General features: G+C 53.5%; 5 protein-coding genes across 6 annotated transcripts; 3 read left to right on the plus strand and 2 right to left on the minus strand.

The window, feature by feature from the left end:
• Window positions 1-437: 437 nt before the first annotated feature.
• PV07_03362 (uncharacterized protein) lies at window positions 438-2050 on the plus strand. Its single transcript, XM_016390079.1, has 2 exons — window positions 438-919; window positions 1341-2050. Exons 1-2 carry the CDS (start codon window positions 585-587, stop codon window positions 2029-2031), a joined length of 1026 nt encoding a protein of 341 aa, XP_016251981.1. The 5' UTR covers window positions 438-584; the 3' UTR covers window positions 2032-2050.
• A 1-nt stretch (window position 2051) lies between these two features.
• PV07_03363 (uncharacterized protein) lies at window positions 2052-3100 on the minus strand. Its single transcript, XM_016390080.1, has 2 exons — window positions 2771-3100; window positions 2052-2712 (listed from the first exon to the last, which is right to left on the minus strand). The coding sequence occupies exons 1-2, from the start codon at window positions 2878-2880 to the stop codon at window positions 2283-2285; spliced, it is 540 nt and encodes a 179-aa protein (XP_016251982.1). The 5' UTR covers window positions 2881-3100; the 3' UTR covers window positions 2052-2282.
• A 5987-nt stretch (window positions 3101-9087) lies between these two features.
• Window positions 9088-12256, plus strand: PV07_03364 (uncharacterized protein). Its single transcript, XM_016390081.1, has 4 exons — window positions 9088-9237; window positions 9294-9373; window positions 9438-10283; window positions 10345-12256. The coding sequence occupies exons 1-4, from the start codon at window positions 9133-9135 to the stop codon at window positions 11531-11533; spliced, it is 2220 nt and encodes a 739-aa protein (XP_016251983.1). The 5' UTR covers window positions 9088-9132; the 3' UTR covers window positions 11534-12256.
• A 138-nt stretch (window positions 12257-12394) lies between these two features.
• On the minus strand, window positions 12395-15764 carry PV07_03365. 2 transcript variants are annotated; one of them, XM_016390082.1, is made up of 3 exons: window positions 15274-15764; window positions 13595-15189; window positions 12395-13501 (listed from the first exon to the last, which is right to left on the minus strand). In XM_016390082.1, the coding sequence occupies exons 1-3, from the start codon at window positions 15662-15664 to the stop codon at window positions 13142-13144; spliced, it is 2346 nt and encodes a 781-aa protein (XP_016251984.1). In that variant the 5' UTR covers window positions 15665-15764; the 3' UTR covers window positions 12395-13141. The 2 variants fall into 2 exon arrangements, with proteins under 2 accessions (XP_016251984.1, XP_016251985.1); XM_016390083.1 differs by having other exon boundaries at window positions 12395-15189.
• On the plus strand, window positions 15694-18140 carry PV07_03366 (uncharacterized protein). The gene has a single exon (XM_016390084.1). The coding sequence runs from the start codon at window positions 16048-16050 to the stop codon at window positions 17833-17835; it is 1788 nt and encodes a 595-aa protein (XP_016251986.1). The 5' UTR covers window positions 15694-16047; the 3' UTR covers window positions 17836-18140.
• Window positions 18141-18342: the final 202 nt, after the last annotated feature.

An 18342-nucleotide genomic window follows, 5' to 3' on the forward strand; every position in this document is an offset into this window, starting at 1 on the left:
ATTTGCGGTCTCAACAGAAAAGATATTATTATCAAATGGATCAGGGACAAATGTAGCTTGATAGATCAAGGGGAAATAATTCATAGCAATCAGAACCTAGAATCGTGTTTATGCTCCCACGTTTGAGTCGTGGTGTGACTTTTGACTATCATCAAGGCAGGAAGAAAGTGGAATGACAATCGCATGGCCGCAGTCGGGGCACTAAATCTTTACTGCTTCGACAACATTCAGCGTCTCGACGACATTGGTACGGGCACCGTAGAGAATCAAAAGAACGTTGGAAACAAATCCAGTGTCAGCATGGTTTGCGTGAGATGGCAAGTGCTTTCTAAACTAAGTTAGATTAAAACTCTCCAAGCATCGCCCTATCCCGCACTAATTAATGCTCGCTCCTCTTTCCTGATCGAAAATAGTAAGGGATAAAGTATAATAGTTCGGGGTATATATAATATCTCTCTCTCACGTTCAAGGTACGGGAGCTCATCAATCAAGTGCCACATCAAAGTCCTTGGTCGGACCAAAGCAACATATCACCCCTCCCTTAGCATCCAGCGGCGTCGGGGCCAGGAGTGGCACAAGATCCAATGTCGTCGCCTTCGCCATCTCTTCCTCCCCCAACAGCAATTTCCCCCACGGCATTTCATGAGGCGCTCCAGTTGTACCCCTCGCTGGTCGAGAAGGTGTACCGATCCAAGCTCAAGAACGACGACAAAAAGGTCGCCGACGCGTTGAAGCGCGATCGCTGGAGGTTCGAGGAGCTGCCTGCCGCTGTTGCTGCTGGGGTCGGATCGGCCACGGCGGCCGCGCAGGCCTCAAAGAAGGACAGTACTAAGAAAAAGAAGAATTCTCCTGATGCCCAAGACGGCGGCGGCGGTGGATTAGCCAAAGATGCTGTTGAGAGGCTGGTGCAGTGGAAGATGTAAGTTCGCCTGCCCGTGTCGGATACGATTCCTCTGTTTAGGTGGTCGAAAGTGAGGGTGGTGTTGAACCAGCCTGAGCATGGCGAAAGTGATACAATACGATGTGGCTGTTTACTTTGTCTACTTCTGTTCATCCAACATTCCTGGCTTGTTTCCTTGTCAAGGAGAGGGAGCTACAGGATACTCATATGACTTGGAGTCAACATTGTCCCCAATGGCACATTTTGTCCCCCTTCATCTACGAGGGTCCTGATGGCGTGGAGGAGGAGGCGTTGAGCCCTAAATGCTGGGGGCATTGTCCCAATGTTCCTCCCCATTTACCGCGACAGGAGTTTTGCTGAGATGGCCTTTTCTTGGGGCGCCATTCAACATCTGCCCATGGAGCCTGATCTGATGCGCTGACTCGTTTCCCTCTCGCAGCACCCATGGCCACTCTCGCCCCTTTCTCCCAGCCATGGTTCGCAAGAACGACGGGTCGACGATCCAAGCCCAGACGTCTCTCGCGTTCGCCAAACTCTTTTCTTCTCCTTCTTCAACATTGACTTCGGCCTCAGCCTCCACGCCGCCGCGTCCAACCACAGCCGCCATCACCGCAGCCCTGGACGCGGTGTGCAAATTGACCGGCATCGGGCCGGCCACGGGGACACTGATCCTCAACGTCTTCGACCCCGTCCACGTCCCGTTCTTCCAGGACGAGATGTTCCTGTGGTTCTTCCCCGCCGCCAAGGCCGACAAGCTCAAGTACACGCTCAAGGAGTACCTGACGCTGCTCGACGCGGCGGTGCCGGTGCTGGAGACCCTGAACGTCACCGCCCTCCAGCTGGAACAGGTCGCCTACGTCCTCGGGCATGTGGAACTGTTGGAAGCCGCGGAGCGCCAGGCGTTGCTGGACGCGTTCGAGGGACATGGGCCGCCGCCGAGTGGGCACGAAAGTCACGGTCCGGTCCGGGCGGTGGATGATCACGGTGATCACGACGCGAAGGATACTGGTGCTCCACAGCAACAGGAGCGTCAACCGGCTCTCAAAGGAAGAAAGCGGGCAGCAAAGGACGAAGACGGTAAAGGAGAGGAAGCCCAAGCTCCGAAACGACGGTCACAACGCAGAAAGTGAAGGCGGAGCCAATTTGCAGGTCAAGCTGGAGAGAGATTATAATGATTAAACTATTTGTTCTTTCCACGCCCGCTTCCAGAGAGAATGTGCCGCAGGCTGGAGGGGGCAGCACAAGCTTTTTATTTGTTTCCTCCTTGTCCCAACGCAATGCTTGCCAGAACCGAACGACCAAAACAGAGAACACACAGCAAGGAGTATCAATAACATTGACCCAGCTATTTTTTGTAGGTGGTTGTCCTTTCTTTCTTTTTTTACAAGACAAGACCCAGTCCGGCAAGGGCAAGAGCAACGATGCCACGGCCCAGCTCCAAGGTTGGAGCAGCGTTGCCAGACGAGGAACCGTCGGTCGCGCTGGCGCTGGCGCCGGAGGACGAGGAGCTGCCGGAGCCAAACGAGAAGTCGGTCGAGGTTGCAGAGCCCGAGGTGGTCGTGGCGGCTGCGCTGGACGAGTCGCTGCTGGTGGTGGTCGCGACAGCGGCGGTGGTGGTGGTGGACGGGTAGGCGGAAGCGGCGGCGCAGTATTGCTCGCGCTCCTGCTGGACGGACGTGACGCCGGGGTCGTTGGGGCAGTTGTTGTAGCAGGTCAGCAGGTTGCCGTACTGCGTGCACAGGCAGCCGTAGTCAGTGCTCTCGCACGAGTTGACCTGTCCCTGGATGGTGGCCAGGCAGGCATCGAGGATGCTGGAAACCGATCTGTCAGCATGCAAACGCCACTGGGGGGGAGGTTCTCTTGTCTCACTTTTGGGCAGCGCAGCTGGAGGTTGAGGTGCTTGTGGCTGCCGTGGAGGTGGCAGTCTGAGCAGCTGCCAGGGAGGCAATGGATGCCAACAGAAGAGTTGTCAACTGCATCTTTGCTTTTGTCGAGAAGCGAATGTAAAATATGCAAAAGATGATTTCAAACGAAAGACTCGAAGCTGAACTGCAAAGTACGGACGGAACACGCCAAATGCAACAAGATACTATCGCTGTATATAGACACCACGGAGGAAAAACAACGGGGAAAGGGGGGACGGTCGTGATGGGGGAAAGGGAGTCAAAAAAATAAATAAATAGAAAACCCCTACCAGCCCCAACGCCGCCACGCAGCACACACACCCTCAACGACCCTGGAGAAACAATTGGGAAATGGTTGTCAAGAAGTGGATAGGTTTATTTGGGACCATGGTCGACTTCGGCTTGGACTGGATCGACCTCGAGCCCGAGCGACACGAGCCGGAGGATTGGTCCAGTCGGATACATTTCAGGAGTCCGGAGGTTGTGGGGGAGACAAGCATCGACCCTGGACGGACCTCGAGCATCTTCGTTAGAATTGGGGCCTTGGATCTCCCTCTTGGGGCGTGGCCCCTGGTGTGGCATTGGACGCCACCGGACTGAGACATGCCTTTGCATCTGGATGTGACTGTGCCTCTTTTGTGCAGTGGGACGAGACAAGGTCAAACATTGGACTGGGGAACAGGGCCGTCGTGCGGTAGGTTCCAGTTTGACAGGACCACGGCCAGCCAATCGATTCAAGAAGGACGAAGAGAGAAACCTCAGTCCCCCGTCAACCTCATGCACGTCAAAAAGACAACAATCACCAGCAAATGAAGGAGATGATAAAAGCTGTTTGACGTGTGAAGTGACATGATGGAAATTAGCACCGGCGCTAATGATGTGCCAAGACCGGCTAGTGTCGTTTGCGCAAAATTGATTTGTTCTCGGAACAGTTTAGCTTCCTAGCCGGTTTCCATGCTCATCACGTACATCAACAGCCCCCATAATAATAGATCCCCCTTTTCCCCCTTTGTGAAGGTTGGCGGACGAGGGCAGAGTATCGACATTGCCCCGGCCTTTCGTCACTCTTCTAAGGTTTTCTGGAGTCTGGGATGGATCACTTGCGTTCCCCAGACTTTGGGGCAAATCTCCTGCTTGACAACACTACGGCTTTCTCCGAACTGGGTAATGGAAGGCTCTTCGCGAGAACAACCTCAAAGTGTCAGCGAAGACCAAGCCGCATTGGACAACAATAATCAGCCCCCAAATGTTCCCAACAGGACTGCCACTCTCCGCAGATGGAACTTGTTCATATCGCTTCCGACGGCCTGGAGAAGCCGCCCGGAGCAACAGGTAAATAATTGCCCATCACGGTTCGGAGAGGTTTCGAGACACTGCCACGACCACCGATTTCGATTGCGCCCCCCCAGAAACAGACAGTGGTGCCTACTCTGCTGGGGCATTCCATTCTGATTTGACCCCAGATTCGTGCCATGCTTCTGTGTCAATCATGTGGTCCCTCTTCCTCTTCGATCCAGGGAAAAACACCACTTGGAAAACAGTCCATGTTGGCCGTTTCCGAGTGGTGTTCCTGGACCAAGCAGAGCATCCCTTGCGGACGCGAGGTGGTGATGCTCTTGACATGAGCGCCAAGCAGGTCGACATTGTGTCCAACCCTAAGATTGGGCCTCCGCTGGTCCTTCCATGAGGGCATCGTTTTCGTCCACGACAACGAGGAGTTATGTGACAGATGGACATTCTATCTTACCTGCCAGATAATGTAGTCAGACGTTGTCTGTCAGTTTCGTTCGTTTGGTACAAGCTTTGGTGCATGTCCCAGATGGTTTATGCCGGCAGATCTTCATGTTGGGCATGTTTTTTCCGCTTCAGGTCGATACAACACTGTCCTGGCGAAAAGCCTGCAGTCGTGAAAACATTGATTGGCCCCGCCGTACTTCAGTCCCATCACGTCGGCCCGGACGAAGGTGTATCAACCCACCGGCAGAAGTGAAGTCAATGAGGACAGCCTCCTTATTTCACAGGCTTGAGGGAGAAGGACGCCTTCTCGCCGGAGGCATGCACCTTCTGATCCGTCTTCTGACAATTTGACACGGCACCTGGCTGCGAGCTCCCTATCTTGTTTGCGATGTCATCGTTGCACTAGCACTTGACCCATACGGGATGAAAACACGGGATCGGACCGGGGTGAGAATAATATGGTCCATGAGGCATATGAACCGCCGGGGGCCAGAAAGTGCTAGGTCGTGCCGTGTGCCTTTTGCACCGGGAATGACGAGCATTTCGTGGCCATTCCTTTTTGTCCACTGTTCTGTCTAGCACTTCGACGTCATCAAATCTCAGTCTAACCCCTCTTGAAGCGTTCATAGCTAACAATGGTAAGTATACACCACGTGAACCGGTAGAATGCTTACCGCGGGCAGGACAGTGTCGCCGAAGCTCGAATGGCAACATGCCGCAATATCTGCTGCTTTGGCGGATGAGCCGTCCGCTGTCTATCCGGCCAGCAAACGCCAAGCTCCTGACGCAAGCCGCCATTATTTTATCCCTCCTTCTGCCCGCCGTAATGCGGGACTGGCTCGTTAGTCCCGCATTGTTGCCCTAGATAAATGGCGGGACAAACAAGCATATTTTATCCTTTTCTTCGGAAACGGCATAATGATTGTCCGCCAGCGCCAATCAGATCACAGATTCTGATTGCCCTGTTTGGGATATTCTGTGCTGTCCTAGCAACTGCGCGGTTATGTAACCGCAGAGAGGGGGATATCCGTCGGACGTTCCATGAGAGCTGGGGCATTCAAAATAGTTCGAGACTGACTAATCCACGAGAGTTTCGACGGTCATCATTCACCTGGGTTGGGCGGCCTCTCGCCTGCCGCGCGTGGGATCTACGCTATCAGCGCAGCCTTGTCGGAATACGGCATGTCGGACGACTTTGGTGCTTCAGGGATTCTAGACAACTGTCTGCAAATCAGACGTGAGTTTAGGTAAGCACCCTGAATATAAACCTCTCGACAATGGGGCCACAGAGGGACATCCACGACCGTACCACGCACTGACGCGAGCATCGTTCCTCCCTCAGGAAGGCGTTTGCGTGAAAAGTTTTCAATCCTCAAGATAACTCCAAAAGATGTCCCGCGAATTGTTATAGCAGGAATTACGTATACCGATCCGTTCAATATTTAGCCGGGACAACGTCAAGGTCGCAACATTGCTCGTTACTCGTTCTCTGCAGGAGCGGACCGCCAGCCTTGAACCATGTTTGTGTCTCCGATCCTCGTGGCACCAGAATCGGGATAGGCCCTGCCCGGGCAGTGCAGATTCTCGGTGCTTCATATGACTGCAAAACGAAGGCTTTCAAGGATATTGTATGAGCCTCAATAATGTTTGACGGAGCATTCGATGGGTATTCGAACGGGTGGGAAAGGATCCCAAGGTCAGCCTAAGAGGATGCCCAAGCGTATATTGATCCCATGCTAGAGGTGAGGCTCGGCGAAAGCAGAAGGATCCCAGCAACAGGCTAAGGCATGAAAATCTTCAACGAGGGTAAGCATGCAGAAATAGGAGTCAGGTGTGAAAACTTCAAAGCAAAGGATGAAGGAAGATGGAACCACTACATTTAAGCCACGGTAAGGAGATGGTCGTCACGACTCTCATCCAATCCAAGGGCTTCGGAAAAAGGGCAAGCACAATCTTCTCTCTGATTGCATGGCCACCGACCATCTCGCCAGAAAACGACTGCCGATTTCACGGATATACAGTTTGCTCTGCTGATCTTCAGGATGTCAAGGTTCCTGTGCATATTCATTAGCAACCATTCGGTCTGCCCTGAAACCGTGGCTTGGCAGGTGAGCAAAGCTTCTCAAATGCCGGATGTCCGTGGGTAAGGGAGAAAGTCGCTCGCATCACCAAGGATAATGCGTCTGCAAGAGCCGATCAACTGCATTAGTTGCCATTGTCTCTCCAATCCTTGACAACAAGCGAATGCAGGCCGAGAGTCCTACTCGGTGTACATCTTTCCAGCACTAACCCGTTCGTGAGAAGACTCCTCCTTTCCTCACCGTGGGAGATGAATTTCGCCAGCGGCTCCAGGCTCTGAGGCCATTAGGATTACCTCCAGCACCGGTGGGTCCCGTCTAACAGCAGCTGGTGGTCACTGCCATTGACTAAGTCTGCTGATCTTGTCTTCCCACACTTCTGCTCTTCTGGGGCGCTGATGGTTGTATTACTTAACTCCTAGCCTAGGTCCTAGCGTCAAGGACCACAGACTCGTCGGACTTATGAGAGGTCGGTGTCGGGGCCTCATCCCTGAACACGAGAAGCAGTTGAACATTTATTGAGACTGTCCTTGCCACCTCGATTAACAAATTGGTCTGGAGGCAATGCAACTTGAGAGATTCCTCGTTGTCGGGTTGCAAATCTGTGGTATTTCCCACAAAGTCGATGTCAGTGATGCTTTCGTCCATTTTGCAGGTTTGTTCCGTGTATGAGACCAATGGATCCTGAGACCCAAGCCCTGTCCTGCTCACCTAATTGGAAGCCATGTTTACCTAACCTGTCAAGTAACAGGCATAACCTTTGCGAAACTGAAAGCATTTCAGCGGAGAACCCGCTGCCGCAAGCGATAGAAGACAAGTCCCCCTCCAGCCACCGCTCCGGAGACTCTGCGGAGGGTCTATATCGCACTTGCGATTGGATGGCAATGCCTGCGCTCGCGCTCTAACACGTCAGCGTGCCTGTCCCTCGAGTTGACTTTTGTACTCACGGTACATGTTTGACGGTCGACACAATCTCCACAGCGTCGATTCCGTCCCTCATCCTCAACTACCGAACCCGTACACTGGGTCTGGAGCAGCTGTCAGAAGTAATCCTGGAGCGTTGGACACACAAGGATGCAAGATTCCAAATGCGCTGGGCCGGACTTCAACAGATTGTGGTGGACGCAACAAAGATCAACCCATACATTCCGACATTGATGGATCTACTAATGCTGAAGCACCCAGCACGGACACAACCCAATCTCCACTCGAGATGCCTAATTCAATCCTTTGATATTAGTCATGGCCTTTCCCTGCATCTGTTTCATATGGCCCGACGTTGCATGGTGACTTCCTCGAATCAGGGCACGCCCCAGGCGACATCGGCCTGGGCGGGGGCGGGCTATATGCAAGCCTAAGTGACTGCCGATCAAGGATGCTCCACGACCATTGATGCGTTGGACTCATGTAAGAAAGCAGGAGGAAGAGCGACGGACTAGGATTCTATCCTTGTGCATACCCTCTCGTCTCGGGTCGGATACCTTTCGACACACGATTGCCTGCTCAAGGCCTTGCTGCTTGCACCGTCGAGATTCATGAGCGGCAGAGGCACATATCCAAGCGCGGAGATATCCTGACGGGAGATAGGCTGTAGATCCTGCTCTCCGAATATTGGTGTCGTTGACCACGTCTGATGTTGGTCGAATGGAGCCCAGGTGGCGAGCAGGAGGTCTGGAAAGTCCATCTGCCAGGCCCTATTTCGAGACGAGTTACCGCCGGAGAGGTGTATTTGCTTCATCCTGCGGTGTTGGCTTCATTAACTACGTGGCGAGGCTGAGCCCAATTTGCATGGGAGCGCAATCCTCCTGACGCTGTCGATCCATTGCGACAGGTGCGCCCAGGGACTCTTCCGTGTCTGCACGGCGCCGATCGCTCGGTGCTACGTTTGCCTCTGCTGCTGAGAGAATTTTCTTCTCGTTTTCTTCTTTGTATTGGGCGTTTTCTTCTCTCGCAGAGACGACATTCCTGGTGGCTGCTGCGAGTTGGGAAGCGTAGACCCGTACCTAGTTCACCTGTCCAGCTTGTATATCGGCGAACGTCAGCGCGGATGAGCGGAGCGAATGCAGAGAAAGTGGGATCCGATGGATTATTTCTCAGCCGGTGGATTGATCGACTAGGCATAGCTAGGTAATCTAGGAGAATAATTCTTCCCTATTCTTCGCACGATGCCGCCCGCATCAGGCGAAGTTGGCGGCAAATCCTGCGAGGGATCGGGCAACGCGCAACCCGACTGGCATGGCGAAATAAGGTCGAAGCCATGCCCTCGTTACCTATCAGGTTGTAACTCTGTCGTGTCTCGCAGGTGCTGAGTAATGGGCGACATGGCAACATGGCCCAGTCTCGCCCGTCATGGCCCTACCGTCGGCTCCGTGCAGTAGTGGATCAGGGCTCGAGGGGTAAGTCAATCGCTTGCGGCTTTATGTAAAGACGATAGATACTCCGCAGGACTCGGATTTCGAGAAACCTCTTTCCATTGAGAACACACCACTGTCAACGAGGCACCGGCACCGCCATGGACAGCCGACGCCAGCCCGCAGGCCTTTCGGGCGAACAAACGCGAAAGAAACGAATGCGCATCACCTTTAGTTGCACCAACTGCCGCCATAGCAAACAGAAGGTTTTTCCCAGCCCTCCTGGCACAGGTCGTTCGCGGGGACTGACAACAGCGAACAGTGCAACAGGGAGACACCGTGCATGACCTGTGTCCTCCGAGGCAAGCAGGACAGCTGTTCCTATGGAGACGCAATCCCGGGGTAAGCCCCTTTCTGCTTGGATGCCAAAATGGCACCCCCTACATCGGTATTGATCTATTTCCAGTCGCTCCCACAAGGCCGTCGAGGGCTCGTATGTCGACGCCTTCTCCAAGGCACCCGACTTCAGTGTCCAAGAATACCAATCCGCAAAGGAAGAGACATGGAGCCCCGACCTGGCTTGTTTCGGCTACTCCAACGTCAACGTGCATAATTCGCTGGGCATTGTCAAGAAACTAGAGAATCTAGAGCTGGGGAGCAGCCCTCGACCGTCGCAGAAGCAGAGGAACGTCACGCTGTGCCAACCCGCCTACGACATCTACAAGTCGGTCCTGAAACAACTGCCATGTTCGGCCTGCGTGAGAGATCTGGTCGAAGTGTTTTTCGACGAGGTCAACTGGCAGTACACCATCCTCGATCGCAACCATTTCACGGTCAAACTCGAGGAATACTACCACCAACCCACCTCGCCCCTGTACCAAGCGGAGAGGACATTTCCCTCCGAGAGGCTGATCTTTTCGGCCCTCCTCTTCCAGGTCCTGGTCTGCGCCTTACAGTTCCTCCCAGCGGGCCATTCGGAAAGCCTCCACACTTTCTGCATAAAAGGCATTGTTGTGGATGGAGATGGACCGTCCGACGATCCGACGATGCGGCTCTTGGGCCTCCTCCCTAAAAATGTCATCAACTTGGACTACATAGCAGCACAGATTTTGCGCACTGCCTGGCTCAAGAACCGCGGCTTGATTGCGGAAGCGTGGCATGTCCTCGCACAAGCAACCATCAACGCACAAGAAATTGGTCTCCATCGCGACGATGGCAAACTATACGCCAGTGATGCGGAGAGCGCCTGCGTGGAGCTATGGGACATCGTGCTGCGGCGACGTTTGATGGTGAACCTTTTCCTCTGGGACAGGTGAGTGAGCAAATGATAAGGGCTGGTGCCCAATTCCTACCCTGCTAACGGCACACTCTAGCCAAATGGGCATGGTCCTGGGAAAACCGCTCAATTTTAAAGCCAATGACTATACGATAGTTCCGCCGACAGACTGCGAAATCCCAAGGAACCGGACATCTACAGCCCCTTTCGAGAGAAGCGAGTATGAGAAACCGAATACATTCACCGTGCGATTGCTTGAGTACCATGTGCACAAGCACCTGCCCCAAATCAGGGAGCTAGAGCTGGAAGGCCCGTATCCGCGAGACTATAGCAAGGTGGAACGTCTGCACCAAGGAGCCCTGGAGTTTATCGCGACCATCCCAGCTGTCTTCCGCTTCGACAATCCCGACACATCTTTCGACGAAGACTGTCCCATGCTTGCATCACAACGCGAGTTCTTCTGTGCAACCATATGGCTATTCATCCTTCTGCTTCACCGACCATATATCTTTTCGATCTCCAAGAGCCGCACCGAGATCATGAAGGCGGCCATCCACATGTTGGACGCCCAGCAACGATTTTTCGAGTCTCTCTCCCCACACCACTACAAGATGTTCACCCTCGCTTACTTGACCGTGGAGCCTTGCGTCTCCATGCTGGCTGTGTTGATCGCATTCCCGCACGAAAATGCGCGGTTGGTCCCAGAGGCCTTCAAATGCATCAGGGAGTCCCTTTTCAGACTCAATACGATCCGCAACACGAACAAAGTGGCTGGCCAGGGGGCTGACGTCATTCAGAACTTGCTACTTCGGGCGGAGAAGAACCGACCATCACCGGTGCTGACTTCAAAGTCTAGCAGTCCTAGATCTGACGCACACTCTTCGGAACTCTTTGTGACACCCAGCTCGCATGGGGCGGCTTCTTTCTACCCAGTGGCAGAGCAGCAGCAGCCACAGCAGCCACAACAACAGCCAGCGTTGTTCTGCGGCAATACCTCGTTTGGAGATATGCCTGACTGGAGTACGCCCTTCCAGCAAACGTCGTCGACAGCCCCGCCAGCCACCTCTGGCTATGCTTTTGATGCGACTCCTTTTCGGCCCGTCGCGGACCTGACGTACAATGACCTGGCCATTGCTCAGCCATTTCCAATAGCCGAAGACAATTTCAATGGGGGGCCTGGTCCGGGCAGCGGCAGCGGCAGGGCTGTCAATGAGGTGCCACAGCAGTTTCGCGGCGACTTTGGTGAGGGCTCTTTCTGGAGTTTCGTCAATAGGGGCTCTACCTAACGAAGTAGCTTCCGAGTCATGATCCAGAATGAGGGTTCTATGAGGAGACGAGACCCCGGAGTCGACTCTGTGGACACGGTCGGCTGAGACAACCACTCGTCGAGACGACGGTAGTTTGGGATCGGCTCCGCCACAGTTGCCACCTGCAACAATGCCTCATGGCGCAGGCGTTTACTGTTGTTGTTTTTTGCCTTTCTCCCGTAAACGGAACGATTGCAAGCACTTTCCGCGAGATCTCGACCGTTGCATTTGAGGGCTTCTTCAAAGCGACAAAAGTCGTTCGCATCAAGTCAGTCGACCAGGTCTTTCGGACGACTCTACACACGATGTTCTATCCTCGCCGCGCCACGCTAGACTGGGCACTGGCAAACCTGCTATTTGAGACACTGGTTGTCCATAATGAGCCGAAGAGTTTCCTTTGCCGATAGATATGTTGCGACGTTACAAAACACGGTTATGGCCATCCTTGCGAGGTGTCATTTGATCGGGGTCGAAATGGGAGTCTGAGGCGGCAAGGAGCCGGTTTGCGTTTAGATAGACGACGTTGAGATTCTTCAACACGGAAGGAAGGAAACGGAGTCTCTCGTTCATACCGACGTGTCATGATTTGGAATGATATGATCAGGATCTCGAAACGGAGTAGAGCCCGTCCCTCACTTAGCATAGAACAAACCCGTCGAGTCAACCATGCTCGTTTGTGGCCCATCGAGACGCGATAAAAAGGGGATACAGATGAACACGAACGTGAACATTGAAAAGGCCAACGCCGCTCAAGTCGGGCTAGACTCAGGAACCGGGAAGGAACAAGGCCAGGGTCTCCCATATTACCGGGTCTCATGCATTTCGACCACACGAGGTTGTCCCGCTTCTCTTCCGGTGGAAGTTGGCACTCGATAGAGATCTTCGGGGCCGTAGAGCGCCGAGGTATGCATGCATGCACGCACGCGCACCACGGTCTGGCCCATGTCCCGCACTTCCGGCAGATCGGAGTGGTGGCGACGAGGCTGAGGTGCCCCTGAGGCGCTCTTACTCTATACATACAAACAAGCACGCACTAGCTAGCTAGCGAGCTAGCGACCAGGGGGCGGTTTACTCATCGAGTACTAATACCCCTAGCCACCTGCTACGTTGCGAAACGCTGCTCCACAACCTCTTCGTGCGAAAAATCCTGCCACTTGGACGTCAAGGCGAAGGAAGTGAAGCGGCCAGCCCACTCGCCCTCGGTTCCCCCTGCAAATACTTCTGGGTCTATGCGCGAGCGTCTGGCGTCTCGGAGAATCTCATCGGCATGGGGATGGGTGCTGGGCGTGTGGCCAGGTGGCCAGGTGGCCATGTTCGCTGGGGGGGTTGTGAGCGTCGACATAATGGCATTGCATTTTTTTCTTCCCGGGAGGAGGGGTCCATGTGATTGGAGGAGACGGAGGCTGGATAGGTCCTGGCAGAGAAGGAAGAGGCACTTTCTGCTGTGCGCCAGTTTCTGTGCATGGTGGCTCAAACTAACAGTAATTCTGGTGATGGTCGGTCGGTCACATCCGGCACGATTCCTATTCTTTAGAAGACCACAGTGGCTCTCTATGTGGGCATTCCGGCCGAGCTCCCAGTATATCTTCATTCCTCTTGGGGGGTTCTCTGAAAACTCTCCCCCGGTACGTTGACGGGCTCGAATGCCAACCCTGCAGGCATGACTTTGTGTTCGCCAACGTCTCCACTGGAAGCAGAACCGTTGTCGCCCGAACCATTCCATCTTCCTATTGTCTCGGTGCTAGGTAGATCATCGAACCATTGTCCTGCCCCAATGGTCGGCACATATGTCACATATCGCTTCATGCCCTCGGCCAGATCGGGAGCATCCTTGAAAAATTGGGCGATTTCAGCATTGACTTGATCGGGTGACTTTGCCGCCACGTGGTGGGATTTTAGAGCTGATAAGAAATTCTCGTAGATCTCTGGTTGATCCTTGAAATGCAGCTGCGCAGCAAAGTCCTATCAGCCATGATGGATAATATTGCAACCATCGGGTCAACAAAAGATTGGTTACTATACGGGAGAACAGAAACTTACTTTCACTTTCATCACATAAGCCATGGTCTCCTTAAAGTCTTGTTCTGGCCCGGGTTGGGCGGACGTTGAAGCTTCAGCCACGTCATTCGAAGCGTCACGCAGGGGGAATGTTGGTTCCTCCACGTCAGTAAAATCCTTATATCCGGCAGGGAAGAAATAATCAAAGTTTTTGATGAGTTCCGGGGAAGCAGAAAGTAGCTCTAAAACCCGCCTAATAGCTTCCAGAGTGTCAATTTTCCAAGACTTAATGTCCCCCATGATGATGAGAAACTGATCGTAAATCTCAGGCTGGTGACGACAAGCCGCTTTGACTTGATCGAGGTAAGATAAGGCATGGTTAAGCGTAGTTAGCTCCGGGTTCGAGTGTGAACGCTTGACGACTTTGGTGGCTATGTCTGGACCATCCTTGCATGTCGAGCTCGATGACCGAGACTCGTCTTGGTCCGCCTCCGAACCACTGTCAACATCTCTTGGTAACGCGGATAGCGATATTTCTTCTAGATGCTTCCCGACGTGGGTTATGAAGGATCGCCGCGAGTCCCATCCATCACGGTGACAGAGGGGGCATTGATAGGTATCAACTGGGTGGGGAGTTGATTTCTTTGCAGCTGACAAGACGGCCAGCATCTGCGTGTGATTAAGGGAGCTGTACTGGTGTTCCTGGGCAAGATGTTGGGTGAAGTCAGACGCAACAGAGAATGTGCCAGGGCAGTCATGGCATTCGAAGAACATGTCTGAACGATGTTCGGTGAGCTCATGTTCTGCCCAGAGTTTCCTGGTCGGGTAAGTGTCCAACATCGTGGGACAATCCTGAAAGGTACATATGTAGGGGCTCAGATCAGCGAAGACGTGCATTTTCCAGTCAATTCGATTCCTGATGGTCGAGAGTCGTTTGCCGCAGATGAAGCACGTAAAAGCAAGTCCCCGATTGACTTCGGATGGCGTTTTCGGAACTCGTGCTCTCCCTTTGGAGGCGTCTGTATCAGTTGACTGGAATGATGTGTGTGATGCGGTTGACATAGCATGGCTGGAGCCGATGCCGGAATCGCGAAAGTCGGAGAATGGCTGGAAAAGTGACTTGGGGAGTTCTGGGAGATCTTCGACAACACCACCAGCTTCCATCTTTGATTTGACACGCACATACCGCTGCCAGTTGGCTTCTCCCAGGTGCTCGACCAAAAACGGACTCGCATTCCGGAACTTATCGTGGACTTGAAGCACGTACGGGCGAGCCGCTTCGGTGACACTAAAGATTATATTTTCGTTGCGAGTGCCTGGCTTTGGGTGGCGGACGAGGGCATCGTGGATGACATCGTCCAGCAATGGCCGTAGGTCCAGTAAAGACGTGACATAGTCGTCCAGACTGTTCAAAGCATCTTCATCGATCAACTTGCCTCCGTCTCGGGCGTCACCCTGGCCTGTCTCACTCTCACTCTCACCGTCGCTCGAGCTCGAGGGATCATCGTTGCCATCCTGTTCGACACCAGACTGACAGATGATGGTCGAAGCTTTGTCTAGTGCCCCCTTTAGCTCGCTCACAAGATCTTCACGAGATTTCTCGGGAGGGAAATCATTTTGGGAGCGATCCTCGACACCTGCATTGTCAAGCCATGTCAGAATGGAGTGGCGCAAAGTTGGCGTCAGGAGAGCAGGGGGGTCCATTCGTAAATCCGGCTTACCTCTGAGCAAAAGACTACCAAGACTGCAGAACAAAGTGACCAGGTCGTCTCGAAGTTCGTCGTCGGTTTTGAGGCAGGTTTCCAGTTCCCCGTGATCCACAAGGCCGTCGCCAAAAAGGCAGAGCGCGGCCTGGCTGTCTATGAGACGTGATTTTTGCTGGTGAGTTGCATTCTGGCCTGCCACATATTCCCGCGAGATACTTGCAAGCAGGCGGAGGCATGCTTCGTAGAGGATTGAAACAATCCCGATCTCGCTGGACACCTCGCGGGACACTTCGCCATCTTGACGAGCGTTCACCCAGTCGACAACGAGTTCAGTGTTGTCGAAACTCGGCCGAACAGGTGGATCACTTGGCGGGGAAGAGCGACGGGAGCGGCGGGATCGAGGCATCGTCGTCGGCAGACAACCGCAGCCCTCAACTACACAGTACTGGGTTTGATCAATCTTACAACACTCGACAACAGATGCGGGATAGCAGGTCAAAATGCACAGGCGGAAATGCTCAAGCAAGATCGTCCACACAGGTTGCCGATGCGGCTGTGTGCAGCACGTGGCTGTGTACTATAGCTCAGCCTCGTTTCTGCCTACCACAGCCCAGCCGCAGCCGACGTCTGAAGCACTCGTCCATCACAGCTCGAGTCGGCAGATGAAGCCAATCGATATCTGTATACTTCAACTGCCATTCATGTCTCCTACGTGTGCACAGGTCTATCAACGGATCTCATTAAAGTACAGGCAACGTCGAGTCCCTCCACGCGGTTCCTCCTGTGGCAATGGCCGAGGCCATTGGCCTTGCGCTTGCGATCGCACCCCTTATCATATCTGCTGCCGAACATTACTCAGCCGCTGCGAGATGCATCAAGAGATATTGCAGATATAAAGAGGGACAAGAAGAGTTGGTATCGGTGGTGGGCATCCAACGCACAATATACCGAAAGACGGTCGAACGGCTCCTGGCATACGATATCGGTTTTGGAGACGAGTTGGCGTCGGAGATGCTCAAAAACGCAGATCACCCACGATGGCAAGATGAAGAGATCGACACATACTTCGCAGAGCGCATGGCCGACTCGAGTGAGGCGCTGAAAACCTCGATTCGCTTGCTTGACGCCCAGCTCAAGGTATTGAATTTCGACCAGGCCGAGAACGGCAGCCGTCCGGGCTTTGGAGAGAAATTGCATTTTGCTCTGTCGAATGCTCAGATACAAGAAACTATCACCAACATCAGGCGGTACACTAAGGATTTCCGCACTCTGATCGAACAGACGACCCTTCCGCGAGCCAGAGACGCTGTTTCGAAGCCAAGCTGGGCAACACGCAACAGGGTAGCCAAACTCGCGGCTGTCAAAGATGCTGCGGACAGCCTGTATGAGGCACTGGGGCAAGCGTGTACAAAGCACACGACACACCATGCCCATTTAAGTCTTGGTCCCGCACATGGAGATTCTTCACATGTACGCTTTACCATAGCCTTCAGAAGGACCACACTTCAGTCAGCCAGCTGCGACAGTCAGAGCAGCGAATTGAACCATCCAACGTGGTTGACGATTGAGTCTCTAGTTACGGGCACCATTCACAGCGCGGAAACTGGCAATTTGCTAGCAGAAGTTGCCTCGCGACATAAGCGACCACGACAATCCTCATCTCCGTCTGAGGCTGTCAGGAAGCCGAAGAAGTTGGTGAAGTCAGTCAAATTTCATCCAAGCACAGGCCCAACAGCGCCTCCAACCATGATTGCTACACCGCCCAGTCCTCCAGAATCGGAAATCCTGAACTTCTGCGCCCACAGCAACCTTTGCAATCGTCTAAAAAGACTTGTCGGACAGCCATTGCGAAGCCCCCAACCTTGTGTCGGCTATCTTGAATGTTCGGGGAAGTCGAAGCATCTTGTATACATCAACTCTGAAGTACAAACTATAACGGCTAGCAAAGGTCTAGCGTTGAAGCCTCTCCGCGACGTCTATACCGCACTCCGAGATGTAAATAGGTTGGGCACTGGTATTCCGCGGCACGAGCGGATCACGCTAGCCAAGCAGCTTGCACTTGCTGTGCTCCAATTCCACGCGACGCCCTGGCTCACCAATTCAATCGCCAGTGAGGACGTCTTTCTCCTTGGAGTCGACGAGCATTCTCTACACATGCAAACGCTTGCAAATGCGCCATATGTAAGTGTTTCGATCAAAGGACCACATGGGCCCTTGGCCAAACGTACCACGTTCCCTGGCAGGACTCTCATCCGGAACCGGATCCTTTTCAGTCTTGGGATTATGCTCCTGGAGTTGGTGTACCAGGCGCCCTTGAAGGCTCTTCAGAAGCCCGCCGACGTAGATGCCCATGAGGCTCAGAACACGGACTACTACACGGCGGATCGCGCACGACATGACGCTGCCAGTATGTTGGGTCCTCGATACGCGGAAGTGGTCAGGAAATGTATCCAATGTGATTTCGGGCATGGATCTGATCTGGGGAAGACTAAGCTGCAGGAAGCCTTCCACCAAGATATCATCTGCGAGCTGGAGGAGTTGGAGGAAAGATTTCGCAAGTTTGCGGTGACAATCTGAGCGGAATACCCGCAATGGGCGATTGTTGATAGTGGGAAAGTCTCGTGATATACTCGCTACCATGCTGCTTTTCCATTACAACGGTCAACTGTGGCTGAGAGTGGAGAGTGACAGGAATGGGGGCCATTGATTCCGGGCATCCATCGCCTAGAGATGATACCTCGACAGAGACCGGAGATGGCGGAAGCCACCATTGTCGTAGACCACTGCCCTGGCATCTGGCATCTGGCATCCGGCCTCAGGCCTCAGGCCTGAATGCCTTGATCTAGAAGCATAACCGTCGCGCCCTTCTCCACATGGATGGGAATTTTTCATCTTATCTGATAATAATTATCTGATAAGATTCAGGGCCAAGGCGCCAAATGGGTCTCGGTTTTTTTCTTCACATCATCATCCTCATCTTCCAGCCTCTCTGGCTCTCTACAACCTCCTCATCTGATCCCGCCGGTGTCGGCCCTGAAGAGCTTGACGATTCTAAGCTCATGTCGCCATCGACGAAGCCAGAAT

This window comes from Cladophialophora immunda, assembly GCF_000835495.1.
Source record: "Cladophialophora immunda strain CBS 83496 unplaced genomic scaffold supercont1.2, whole genome shotgun sequence".
Lineage (NCBI taxonomy): Eukaryota > Fungi > Ascomycota > Eurotiomycetes > Chaetothyriales > Herpotrichiellaceae > Cladophialophora > Cladophialophora immunda.